Source organism: Apteryx mantelli, chromosome 4 (assembly GCF_036417845.1).
Source record: "Apteryx mantelli isolate bAptMan1 chromosome 4, bAptMan1.hap1, whole genome shotgun sequence".
Classification (NCBI taxonomy): Eukaryota; Metazoa; Chordata; class Aves; order Apterygiformes; family Apterygidae; genus Apteryx; species Apteryx mantelli.
This window is the reverse complement of record NC_089981.1, coordinates 37,483,336-37,497,397: the sequence shown is the minus strand read 5'-3', so window position 1 is coordinate 37,497,397 and position 14,062 is coordinate 37,483,336. Positions and strand designations below refer to the sequence as shown.

At 37.3% G+C, this 14,062-nt stretch overlaps 1 protein-coding gene across 1 annotated transcript in view; it reads left to right on the top strand.

Moving 5' to 3' along the window:
* Positions 1-14,062, top strand: part of NAV2 (neuron navigator 2) — a 247,619-nt gene that overhangs the window by 134,787 nt on the left and 98,770 nt on the right. Inside the window, exons 10-11 of the mRNA XM_067296249.1 lie at positions 2,839-2,947; positions 4,849-5,238. Coding sequence (XP_067152350.1) covers positions 2,839-2,947; positions 4,849-5,238 — 499 coding nt within the window. The remainder of the gene's footprint in view (positions 1-2,838; positions 2,948-4,848; positions 5,239-14,062) is intronic.

Sequence of the window (14,062 nt, the reverse complement as noted above, 5' to 3'; positions counted from 1 at the left end):
GCTTTTTATTAGTTATGATATTTCTTTTGGCTGCTCAGTGATGGAAACTGGCTATTAATATTTTGAATACTGGAGGCTCAAGTTCTACAAAGCTCTATGTCCCTCAAATTTCTGGAAATCATTAAAGTTGTGGGCGTGTAGTATCTTCTGGGAGATATACAACACCTTTTCAGATTAAGAACTTATGAAGGTCCTAATTTTCCCCAAACATATGATATTAATTTTTTACTTTTTAAACTTTGCTTAAGACTTCAGAGGTTACAGAAGAGATTAAATTAATATCCTTGATGTTTTGATTAGTTTATAGGTTTGGAGGAATCTCAGCATTCACCCTCATTAATTCTAAGTTTGAGAAGTGGTTTTGCAGCAGTAAAACACCAAAATCCACCTTCAGTTTGCTGTGTCCAGCATACACAAGCCTAAATTGATTGTGATTAGTATATAAGTAGTCTAAATTACAAAGTACTTTTCATGTTTATCTCGATTTCCTGCTACTGTAAGAAATATTTGATAATGAGCAATAATTTTTAAGCTTACCCATGATAACAAAGCAATTTTTAGCAACTATATTCTACTAAAGGTATAAAAAGTGTTTTTAAGTCACAATCAAGTCTCTCTTCCTCCTTCCCTTCTGATTTTAGCAATGTCTATGTTTATGCTTATTGGACAGTTATATATTAGACAGTTGTATTACAGTATATCCCATCAATAGAATATCTCAATTTTTTTTTCTAGTTAGTCCTAGCATCCTCCAGTTTAATGTGAGCTTTGAAACTGATTATTCCACTTGGAAAGTCACAGGGATAAAAGTTTCACAACTGGATTAATTTAATCTTTCATTACATATTCTGTCAATGCCACATTTACACCTGTATATGCATATGCTGATGGCAAAGCCAAGAGGCAGAGTCATTGGTGAAGAAAAGGGCTGCAGGAATGCATAAATGCACATACCTGCACGTATGATTTATATATAGCTGGATTAAATATTAAAAAGGCAAATAAAGGGCACAAGGATTAAAATCCTTGAATACAATTTTGGGTTCATACTCAAATATGAGAGCCAGCTCAAAGTAAGAGACACAGTGTCCTGCTTCTTACGCTTTTTCAGTATGACGTCTTAATCATTGCATTGCCTAGCCTAGATGTATTTCAGGCTGTGAAATGGGAAGTGTTTATAGATCACACAAGGTCTTTAGTCTTTAATGACAGATGTTATGTAAAAACAAACTATTATTTAAGTAGAATATGTAAGTTTGGGATCCAAAAATGCAAGAAAGCATGACAACCTCAAACAATGGAGATGCAAGAACCAGTTGTGTGTAGCCAAACTCCACAGTCAGCAGTAGTCAATAAAGGAGTCTTAGGGGAAAATGAACAAACAAAACAAAACAATTCCTCAACCCAATTAAATTAGAAGAAATAAATAACAGATTTCTTCTTTCCCTGTATGGACATAGCAGCTATTGATGCTTTTAATTTAAAAGCACATATTAAAAAAAAAAAAAAAGGGAAACTGAATAGTTTAGTGATACTTACTGCATATTCATGAAGAGCTAAGTGATTTAATAATTAATTTTTAGTAGCACTATCCAATGTCTGTCCTTTAAAAATCTTTGTAATTCATGTTTGAATCTTATTTAAGTAAAATTTTTATATCAATTTGTGTTTGAAAGTGATCTCAATATAAATAACTTCAGTTTTACTTCAGCTAAGTCTTTTGTGTGTTCTTTTAAGAACTTATCTAGTGCTTGCCTTCCTATCTATGAGAGAAATGATCTGTGAAAGAGCACTCTGACCTTTGTTAGGCTAACGGCATATAAATATTTTATGTTCTTAGCTGCAGTAATTTGTAGATACATGAGTGCAGAAAAATGTTTTCTGTCCCAGAGACCCAGTGGCTAAAGCAATCAAGCTTATCAGGCTGCTATTTCTAATACAGCCAGGTCATAATTATTTGATCATTTAGCCTAAGTGAAATGTATTGTCGTTAGTTTATATACCAGGGAGTAGAGGCCCATATGAAAAAAATGGTATCATGGACACTGAGCCATTGGTGTTTGTCTCAGTAAGGCCAATAACTGTATAAGCATAAAAATCTATCTTCCATTCCCCAGATAGTTCTTCATGGTTAGGGCTCCATCAGTTTGGTGAGCCCCAGTAGGAAGTCTGTGCTAATGCTGCTTTGCAAATAGCAGAACAGGAGAAAATTTTGTTTTGGAACAGACTATTTAAAGAACAGGGTTTCTTAATGCCAAGTAAAGTAACCCCCTAACTTTCTGTCATAGATCACTCAAGTAATGATACCTGTGTTGTGATGTGGACAAGCAAAACCTTTTGCTGTTTTACCTAAAATATCACTCAGTATGGAGCACCCAGTCAACAGAATTTACTTTATTAGAAAGTTGTTGTTGTAGAAAGGGATCTATTTAAAATGGGAAAAGAAGATTTGGTGAGAATATAGTATTGGAGAGATTGACTGTGCTGGGTCAATGTTTATTGTGTCAATAGGAGATGGAAAAAATGGTACTGACAGCGTATATGTTTTAATGAGGTTGAAAGTTAACCAGGATTTAAACTGGGTCATGTGGGGAAATGACAATACAGAAACATCTCCTGCTACAAAAGAAGCCTGTGAAATAAAGTTAACGATACAGAGCTGGCTGGGGCAATGGCAGGTGCCTGCTCTAGGGCAATGGTATCTGCATCATTATCCATTTAGAGTATTAAAAAATGGAAAGTCAGAAAATTGTGTTTGACACAGATGCAGGCAGAGATAACAGCTCAATTCTGTGCTGTTTCCTGCTTATCCTTTCTAATGGTTTATTTTTCCTCTAGAAGAGGATCCAGAAACTCGGCGATTACGAACTGTGAAGAACATCGCTGATCTTCGACAAAACTTAGAGGAAACCATGTCCAGTTTACGGGGAACCCAGGTCACTCACAGGTAATAGCATGACTGACTCGATGAGACCATTGAAATAACTGTTCTTACTTTACATCTCTTGGATCTGGCTGGGTTGCATCCTTGAAAAATGGTTAACACTGACAGTGGAAGAAACTAATCTTCTCTTTTCTCTTTAAAGCACAGATTTTGAACTGTGTTCAATGTTTATCAAGATTTATGATGAGTAACTGATAGTGGCAGATTGTATATAGAAATAAAGTTGGAGAGTAAGCACTGCTTGTTAAATGCATTAGGTGATGTTTGAATATAGGTTACCATTTAAAATGTTACTTCATTTTATTCTTGAACAACTTCAATGCGTTATGCCCCTCTCCCCAGTGTGTAATATTTTGTTTAAACAAGCAGGTGAGCTGTGCTTGACCCACTTGATAAAGTGCATAACTTGAATTCCTGACCAGTCTTTGAACAAACAAATTTTTCTTATATTATTAGTTACCCATGTTTGTAATTTTTTTTAGTAAAGCACTGTTTGGAAATCTCTAGCAATATTTAAAAAATGCTGTAAATAAACAAAGGCTGTCACTATGTTTAAACATTCGGTGACTCAGATCTTTTCAATGTTCAACATGAAGCTTGGGAGAATATGATGTGTGGCCCCTAATGAGGTCATGGTCCTATACAGTGCTCAGTGCCTAATGGACTCTGGTTCATTGGATGAACTCTTTGTGCCTTGGCTTTGTATCCAGAACTGAGCAAGACCTTGAAGAGATGAACTCCCAATGGATCTATTTTTCTTTGAAATTTCAATTAATGTGACAACTCATTATGATTTAATTACTATAATCACAGGATACCTTTTTTTTGCAGTATATACTTACGTTATACTGCAAATAGTACAGTGCTGCTTATTTTAATGAATATTCTCTATAAACAAAGGTAACAGTTTGTTAGTTGACTAGGAAAGGAAAAGAGTCCAGTCACTCAGACATGGATAGTAGATGATTTAATATGCTGATGCTTGTCAAAAACTGTATTTAGAGGCTATGACCTGAAATGCTTTTGTAACCAGAGCGCTATATAAATATTACCAAATATTTTATATATAATATAAATATTTATTTATATATAGTATAATATATTATATATTATATTATATATAATTATATATAATATAATATAAACAAATAAATATAAATGTTACCAAAAATTTAATAATATATATTAAACATAATATAATATATAATATATAATAAAATACAATATATAGTAAATAATATATATAATAATGGTATTATATTATTATATATAATATAAATATAATATAAATAACTAAATATAAATATTACCAAACATTTAATTCATAGATATGTAAAATATATTTTGAAAAATAGTTTTACCTTTATTTTTCTTTTTTTAATTTTATCCTTTCCTCAGTGTAGATATAGCTACCATCTTGATGTTGCATACATCTCCAGGGTATTAGGACTGTTTCATGAATGCTGCCAAAAAAAGAAGAAAAGGTGTCAGAAAAATAGCGCTTAGGTTGATGTTCTTTTAGTGAGCTTAATATGCTACTCCCTTGCCTAGAGTAGTAAGAACATTTTACAATAGGGTTATATGTGATTGAAGGTGACAAAGTTACACTTTGATACTGTGGGTAATCCATTAAAAAGTCTCTGCTTACATCTGCTCTCATATATGTTAAACACTTGGTGGCCTGGGTGCAAGGGTATCATTATTTAAGAACAGTGTTGGAAGAATGGATCTAACTGTCAGAGATCTGTAGCAGGTAAAATCTGTTGGTGTTGTTACTTGTATTTTGTAACTGGAGCGTTCAGAACGTAAGGGTCTTACAATTCATGAAGTAACATCACCTGAAATCTAATGGTGTTCTGTATGATAGCAGTATATGTTTAATCAGGGGCATTTATTTATTTTAGCACACTGGAAACTACATTTGACACCAATGTCACTACCGAAATAAGCGGTCGCAGCATTCTCAGTTTGACGGGAAGACCAACACCATTATCGTGGAGACTGGGACAGTCCAGCCCCCGCCTTCAGGCAGGCGATGCTCCATCAATGGGAAACGGATATCCCCCAAGAGGGAATGCCAGCCGCTTCATTAATGCCGAGTCGGGACGTTATATGTATTCAGCACCTTTACGGAGACAGCTAGCATCCCGCAGTAGTAATGTCTGCCATGTGGACATCTCTGACAAGGGAAGTGATGAAATAGATCTGGAAGGCATCACCATGGATGCCACTGGCTACATGAGTGATGGAGATGTGCTGGGCAAGAATATCAGAACTGATGATATCACAAGCGGGTAAGCACCTTTGGTTTTGTTCTCAAATACCACACTTCATGGAATTCTGTAATTTTTGCATTGCTTTAAACGAGGCTATATTCCTCTTGATTATTAAAAAAAGAAAAAGGTATTATACCCATTTTAATAAGAATTTGGAGGGACAGCTCATGGTTAATTTAGCCAATGGGATTTAAACACATGGTTTAAGCTTAAGGATATGTCAAAAAATTTTCCTAGCTAGGAACATTACTCGTGCATGTGATTAAATGTTTTCTTGAATCAGGGTCATTGTGGAAAGTCAAGCACATACCGCAGCATTCATTTATGTCCACAAGATGGAGAGAGTGAGGCATTTTCTGTACTGTTACTGAAGCCTCTTGCTGTCTGAACTTTCAGGAGAAAGTTCACTGAAAGGAAATGAGTTTGCACATCAGTGTGTAGGGTGAAATAGTTGCACATGCAAAATAAAATCTAACGAACAAGTTAATATAAGTTATAATACAAGAAATATGAACTGACAGACAATTATTAACAAGGTTTTACATCAACATCTTACCTTTGCCTTGACTGGAAAAAGCATTTGTTCTTTGCTCCAATATGTCAGTATTCAGGTCCCTCCAGAAAGTATAGTCATTTTTGATTTGCTCAAATATATCAGCCTTAGACTGATGCTAAAAATGATTACCGAGCTGAAAATGACATATTTATCTCTTTACTTATTTATTTTTATAACAGCCTTTTACCTGTTTGGCCACCTTACATCCTTTGCTTTTCCACAATGTTTATAGTAGTGTTTGTTGTACCTTGGCTTAGCTGGAATATTTAGTGTCTGTTACTGAAGCAGAAAGTTAGAATCCAGCTGTTTCTTTGCCAGTAGTTTAACTGGGAAGCAATCTGGAAACCACCATTCATTCTGTCTTTTCTGAATATATGGATGTTTTCACTCTGTCTTTCTTGAAAAGTTGGACTTTATTTGGCTTGCTTTCTTTGAGGAGCATATAGTAAAGAAAGCAATGCAAAAATAGTATAAAATTCTATTTCACATAAAAGCACCTTTAGCTTTTGCTACATTAGTAATGCATCACATCACTAAAATTGTCTGTGCTTTTGCAAAATAAATCAGCTTATACCTGCATGTTGTCATGTTTATTGTAATCACAGTTATTGCTTTTCCTCAGGACTATGACCTTTATTCAGACTTACATCTGTGTTGGTCTAGAAGTGAAGAAAATAAATTCTGAGTAGTGTCATTGTTTCTATAGAGTGCTTAGAGTAAGAACTAAGCAGCGTCCCTGGCAGAACTGGGTCATTTCCAGTTTCTGTTGTTTGTACCCTAGAGGAGCCCCAGTCTTTGCAGATTCAGTAAAGACTGAACTTTAGTCACTATATAACATGCAGGTTCCAGATGGAGAAAAAGGAAATAATAAGAAAGCTGTTAAGTTCATGAATGATATTTCCAGAGAAATCTGTGGCTTCACTCATCTCCATGTATCATTTCCTATTCTGTGACTCCCTGGTCATCCTGTAGAGTATGAAAGTCTCTAGAGTCCAAAAATACAACTCTGGTCTTTAGATTCTGGGACTGAGGGACTCATAAAGTAACACATGTTTTTGCTGGTTGATGCCTCTGTCACCTAAAGTGTATCAAAGCAGTGAGTTAAAACCAACAGTTGGCACACTAACATTTAGCAGAACAGTCATATACTCACTACAGCTCACCCCTAGTCTTGATCATTACAACATTTTTAATGAGAGATAGAGTATGAGACAGAGTATCTGACTCTTATTTCCCACTAGTTTTTAAACAGGGGAGATAATTTTCAGTTTTTCTCATATAATCAGCCACAGATTGGTAAAAGTGGTATCAATAGATTGGTAAGAGAGATATCAGTTTAAAATTGTTTTGACAAGAAGAGTTGTTGTGTGTATAAATGTCTTTCTCTTCCATGTCTGTTGCCTTTATTTAGTAAAATAGGCTTTTGTAGCTAATGTGGTTTGTTTTATTGATTTAGATATCATTATTTTAACCAATGACTAAGTTCCAAGGGCAGAATCTGTATTACAGGTCAATCCATAGTCAGAAGACCCAGTTTAATTCTCAGATTGTTAACTGAGTTCAAAATTTGGGCAGTTTGGAGGGCTTATCCCGCTGTACTCATGTACATTTAAAGTGATCTTTCCTGAAAGCAGCCTCACAATGCTGGGTTTAAATAGTCTGTGGAGACTAATCATATGTGCAGATTCTGTTAGAGGGGAGGCCTTAGTACTGATTTGAAATAACAACATTGGATATAATCCCACTGTCAACTGAGAGATTTAAACCTTCTGTCTAAGAAATGAGGGTGTTAGCTTTGGTGAATCTCACTGACACCTAGTAATGCTGGATTGCCATCTTCAGTATAACCAGATGTTTTGGTTTGGTAGCCTCAGTATCCTGAGTTATCTTCCCCAATGTCAGTTTATGCTCAGTAGTAGAAAGTAGGATAGTATTGTGTCTCCATGGGAGAGGGATAATATACTGCTTAGAAATTAGAGAGGTTGCTTGTAAAGAAAGTATCAGCATAGCTTGCTGCAGAAAGAATCTCTAAGATCAGCTTTAGGGTGAACAGGCCCAATATTTTCATAAGCTGAGTTACAGAATGCAGAAAACGGCACAAAAGGGCATTTGCAACATGAATAGCTCTTTATTAACTGGTATATGTTTCACTTTGTCATTTTCAAAATTGTTGCAATGCTGTAGTCTGCAACCTTGGATCTATGTTTTTATTGGCAAACTGATAGAGTAGGAAGCCAAAATATTTGTTACAGCCAAAATAAATTCATTAGCCAAGATAAACTCTTTTAGGCCTACGATCCCTATGCTTTCTCTGAAATGTACTGGGTCATGGGAAGTCTCATTTGGCCTCCCTTTCTAAGTCTGCTCAAGCATAGCTCTGGCAGAAATTAGAATCGATTTCATAGGGTTAGAAAGAGTATCTTTTCCAAATGGGCAGAAAATATCTGTTAAACTAAGTCTTCAGGTATGGATGAAAGGAAAGAAGTACTCTTAATGAGGAAGCTCAAACATCAGCAGAATGACAAAGCAACAGCACTGGGATTTGTCCAAAGAGGGAAGTAAGCAAGGAAGATTCCCAAGTGTTGTGACCATTTGTGACCAAATGTGATCATTTACCTGGTCCCACAGCTGGGTGACCTTTGGTGCTTTATAGGCCTAGTCAGAAATCTAGAATCATTTCACCTATCCACTTCAAAGAGTTAAACGGTCATTCTGGATGAGGAGGTTAACTCATTACTTTTTTGGATTTGTTTGGAAGGTTTTGTCTACTTTAATCTCCCTATAGCTGCTAACCTTCATGTTCTTCCCCTTCTCTTCTCTCGCCCCTTCTCTTCTCTCTAATGAGATGTAGCGTTAATTTCCCTTTTATCTTTCCTTGAAATGGAACAACAGAACTGTTGGTCAAAAAGACCCTTTAAAATTCTTTTCCTTTAATTTAATCAGTCTTCTGACCCTGTTTTCATTATCCTAATATGCAGTTTTCTATGCAGAATCAACAGAGTGGATATGTTCATTAGTGTTGGTCAAAGATTTTCTCAGGAAATGGTTTTTGGTCTGCAAACACCATTTGTCAAAACAATTTCTTGCAGAAATGTATCTGTTCCAGCTACCTTCCAGCAGAATGTAGATTTGATGATTTGACATCTCAGCTGCCCTAGAGCCCAAACCTCCAGGCAGCGCAGATCTGAGCAGTCCAGTGTGCGGCCCACGTGGCCGCATGCCACGTGGGGCTGCGGGGCACATGGTCAGAGGCAGCCCCCTACCAACGGGAGTGTCTCCGTACTCCCTCTCTGAGAATCTGTGGGGCCAAGCTTGCTGGTGCTACCATGACTTCCAAGGTCTGTGCTACAAAGTTACGGTCTGGAGGACCTGGGAGCCCTCAAGTGCTGCTCAGTTTCTGAAAAATGGAAATTTCAGGTTTTATCTAATTCGGTTTTAACACTGATTGGTGCACAAAGCATTTTCCCTAACTCTCCGAGTGTATCTCATTTAAGAAGTGTTACAGAGTGACTCTCATACCTTACTTCAGCCTAGCAATTAACTATTTCTTCAGCTATCAAATGAAGACAAAAGGGTTTGGCCTACGTACTATGTTTCAGGGGCCCTGTAATAAAATTCTTCTAGCACTGACCTCCCACAGGTGCAGCTGCTGTTATGGGTGAGAGAACATTTTGGCCCAGACTTTATACCATTTGGTTAATCTCCCAATTTGATTGATGCTATGGGGCTGATATGTTCCCATTCCAGATCCCTATTGCCACAACCTCTTAATGTATTTGTGTGTGTGATCCTCATGAGATTCTGATTTCTTCTTGTTTATTCAAGCCTTTATGCTCCATGGGGATCCTTTTTCAAGTGCTGTGAATTCAGAACTTAGATGAAGGGAAATTAGAGGGCAGAGCAGGCCACTCTGGGGTGGGGAATCTGCTTAATGACCTGCCGCTGCTCTGGTCAAACAACCACATAAGGGAATTGTGCTCTAGCGAGAAATCATCTTTGTGGTTCAGAGGCCTGTGTAACCTCAGGCTATATGGCCCAAAACCATCTTTGAAACAGAGTTCTGTTGTAGGCTGAAAGAAAAGGACTATGCATTTTGCTGCTAATGAAAAATTGTTCTTGATAACAGTAGTTAAGAGTCATGTTTCCTTCTAAGCTCTCTGCAATAGATATGGTTTTTGCTCCAGGTAATGTGTGGCAAACTGGAAGTCAAGAGTGGTAATCATGGTATGAATAAGAACCTTTTCAGTCTGTACATTGACTGAATGTTAGCTATAGTCTTTACTGAATTATTTTTTGTCATGGTGAATACTTCTATCTTTTTTCTGTACACTTTGAGTTACAGTGGGTTAGTCATTTTATTGGACATTGCATTTGAAGTGGTGTGCCTTTGGTGAGTGATAAGATTTCATCCAAGTACAAATAATGGGTGAAGCTGCATATGCATTCCTTATATGGCTATAACACATCACCATGACTAAGAATCATTAGGGGGTAGTTTATTTTAACTTATTCTCCCTGTGAGCATAGTGTTTATTTGAACTGTGTTCTGTCTGGGCTGGAACTGTTTTCTTACATTTTGATCATTTTGGCATTGTAGAATGGTAGTTCTAAGTGGTAAATAGATAATTAGCACAAATAGTAATAAAGAAATTAGCCAAGCAAACTCAAAATGTTGACCTTTATGAAATGGTATTAGGATACCTTGATTTCTGACTTCTTAGTAAACTATGTTGAAGCTAGTTCAGTACTAGCTTTTGGGTTTAGAGAGTTGATGTCCTAGTGCTAATAAGAATGAAAAGAAAAAAATATGGCAATGTTTAAATATACAGTAAATCATATCCCAAGAACTGTACTTAAAAAATCTTTGTAGAGGATATGACTAGACTATTACACAAGCATTTTCAGTATTATTAATGTTGTATAATAATTTTAAAATAAACTTAAATTTTGCACTCAATTCAAGAATTGTTCCAGTGTCAGCTCCATTTCTTGTCTATAATAGTGTTTAATCAGTTGTCACAAACAGTATCTCAGATAATGTGCTATCATAAAACTTTTCTTGCTATTTAGGGTTCAGTACAGTAAGGCATCGTATGCCTGTAAGTCATAAACATATCCTTAGAGATCAGTTGGGACCATGCATTTTAATCAGTTCACCTCAGACAATTTAGTAACTTGGTTGGAAAGCAAAACCCAGGGTTTACAGCATCAGGAATGAGAACGTTTAACTGGTGACATTCAGATATTTCCTTATATTCTTCCCCCAAATTGCCATACAGTCAACTGTACAGTGCTTGGGTCATGTAAGGTCGTATACACTCTTTGCCAGTAGGTCTAACTCACCATTTGTTTCATGTGGTATTTGCTGCTTCCTTGTTCTTTGCTGCTGGCCTAACGTTAATAGCTACCAAAGTACCCAGCAACAGTGATCATCTCACTCTGTGTGTCTGCTTCTGTAATACACACCACAGTAGTGTCTGAACTGCTCCTTTAGTGCCAACAGGTTTTTATAACTTGAGCAAAAGGACTGCTTCTAAAGGACAAAATGTGGGCCGACTCTGGGGCTAACCAGTAGAGGGAGATGCAATCACATGCACTATGCCAATATGAATGATCTGCACGGAAGGATTAGGCTTGGTTGAGTCGAAATGTGCCGTGGAGTAACTCTGTCGGCACTCCGGATTCCCTTCTAAGAATCTATTAAGCAGCAGCATTCCCTCGGTGGTTTCCTTTGGTCCAAAGGAGCTCCTGTAGCTAACAAAATTAAAGGGGATGATGGGAAATGGATCACTTGATTTATTTCTATGATTTTCATTGAAATAGGTAATGAGAAGGATTTAGGCATCTAAATCAAAACTGGCATATACAAAAACCCATTCAACAGCTGCCCAATTCAGGTGTAACTTGAACTTGCTATAGTCTGGCAGTCTGTGCGCTGTGTGTGTGATCATTGCCACATCTTAAGTAATGATTTTCCACCCATGTTTCATTAGGATCCACAGTGGTACTTCCACACGTGAAAGGTGTGGCCTTGGGTGTTTCCCAGTCTTGGCAGCCTCATTCTGACAGGTTTGGGCTCTCATGTCATGCAATTAAGAGTGGTTTCTTTTTAAAATGTGTCTGTGGGAGGAGGCAGTCCCTGTTGGACAAGGCACTCAAGCGGAAGCGAAACGTTACAGTCTCTGGCTTCCTTTCCCAGAATGGGTCATTCACTTTATGTTAACAAATCCCTGGCTATATTTCAGAAAGCATCTTGGGAGCAGAACCCCAGGACTTAGTACTTCCTCCTTCCAAGTGCTATAACACCTGAGCTGTGATTTACTCTCCTTCGTATGGGTGATCCTTCCAGCCTACTGCATCTTTTGGGTTTCATGCCCACTGGCCCAGCTTTGATAAGGTGGATGACTGATGCACCTTTCCCATCCTCTGGAAAGCTTTTAGTCTGGTGTTAGTGTTAGCTTAGTCTGGTTGTAGATAAATTCTTTTGTGAGGTGAGAAATGTGCCTTTTAATCTCTTCAGGCAGAGAAGGAAACTAAGTTCAGCATCCAGCAAGAACTCTGAAGTATTATGTAAAAGGGACATCACAACCATTGCAGTAAGCAAGAGAGCACTGCTGTCTTCTTTCAAGCAGTGCTTATGTGCTTTCCATTAGGACTAGGTTCCTGCCTAGGCCCTCAGTAGCTGGAGATGCCAGCCTTTGTTTGCCTTGATTCAGGCTCTTAAGCTCTGGAGAGAAGTGGGACTTCAGACGCTCTCAGCTACTCTGTGTTCACTGTGTAGGATTTTTTTTTTTTTAATTACCCTTTAGAGCTGCTCACCTTTAATCTATGTATCCTGGACATAGATTTGCGCTAGAGAGGCTTTGCTATAGACCCCAGACTTAACATCTCCCGTGGCCTAACTCCTGTGGGCATGGCAACCTTCCCAACTCTGAGTCAAGGCAATTTAGGATTAACTCAGTGGCCTCACCAGAGTGAACTAAATCTGCTCAGAATTAAAGACACAATATTTTAGGAAAAATGTGGGAAACTGCAATAAATATAAGTAAACAGGATTGCTTCTTAAAAATAATTATGCTTTTATTGGTCATGTGGTTACAACAGCAGAAATTCTTTGTTCCTAATGTCTCTTAGCAAAGTAGTCAAAGAGTAGAGAGCCGCCCCAAATCCTCTGTGAAGTCTGGGGAGGATCCGTCCCAGTCTCTTCCCATGAGTTTTCTCAGGTCTTGCTATGTTCTTAAACACATTTTAATCACCTGGTTTCTTTGAAGCCCTTTTCAAGGAGCTGTTAATAGTTAATATTGACATTTGAAGTTTCTCACTGCCATAGCCAAGAGGTTTTCTTCAAGATACAGTGCTGCATTCATTTCTGAAGGGGCATTCAACTCCAAGATGGACAAGAGGAATAAGTAAAGCTTTAGCCCATTCTTTCTTTTCATAAACAGCCTGCAGAAAGGGGGAGAAATTGAGGCAAACATAAAAATCCTGTAAATATAGTATTTATATTGTACCTAATATAATATAAAAATACATTATAATCTAATCTCTACTAACTATAGCTCTTGAATGTCTGGTTACCTTAAATGGAGGCTTTTCAGTGCCTAATCTGTGTCTTCTTTTTGGATGGGCTGATTTACATTTGTAAAGAGTTTCAAAAATGATAGTGGGGCAAGTCTCTTCCCTGAGGAGCACACAGCTTAAATTGAATTTGACAAAGTGGGATTGAGTCAGTGCTAGAAGGAGGATTATACACTAGAAGAGATTTTTGCTCTAAAACAGGAATGGACCCAGTGATCTGAGAGGTGCCTTCTTTCAATTTAATATTCTTTTCTCATATACCAATAGCTTCTCTTAAACTATATCTAAGACTGCTTACTCGACAGGAAACCAATTTCTTCAGAAGTTTAATAAGAAGCCAGAGTCCTGGGGGGAATAGATGAGAGGGCATATATGAGATTTCACCTATGGTGGCAGCAATCACTGATATCTCCTGGTCTTCCTTCCTTTAGCAAATGGAAGTTTATAGCAGCAGACCTGTAGACTTTTTAAAAGTCAGATCCAGATGAGGACACATGTAGAAATAAATGTAGACCTGGGCATCAATGACCAAAAATTGTTACTGTCTGATGGCTGTTGAATGGCTTATGTGCCAGGTAGTCTTACTTCATCTCCAGGTAGAAAGGTATCGATCTCACAGAAACTACTTCTTTCTGTTACTTGATTTTTCCCAGAAAAAGGTCTGAGGACAAAGTAGTTAGAGAGGTAAACTTTTTTTGCTTCTAGACT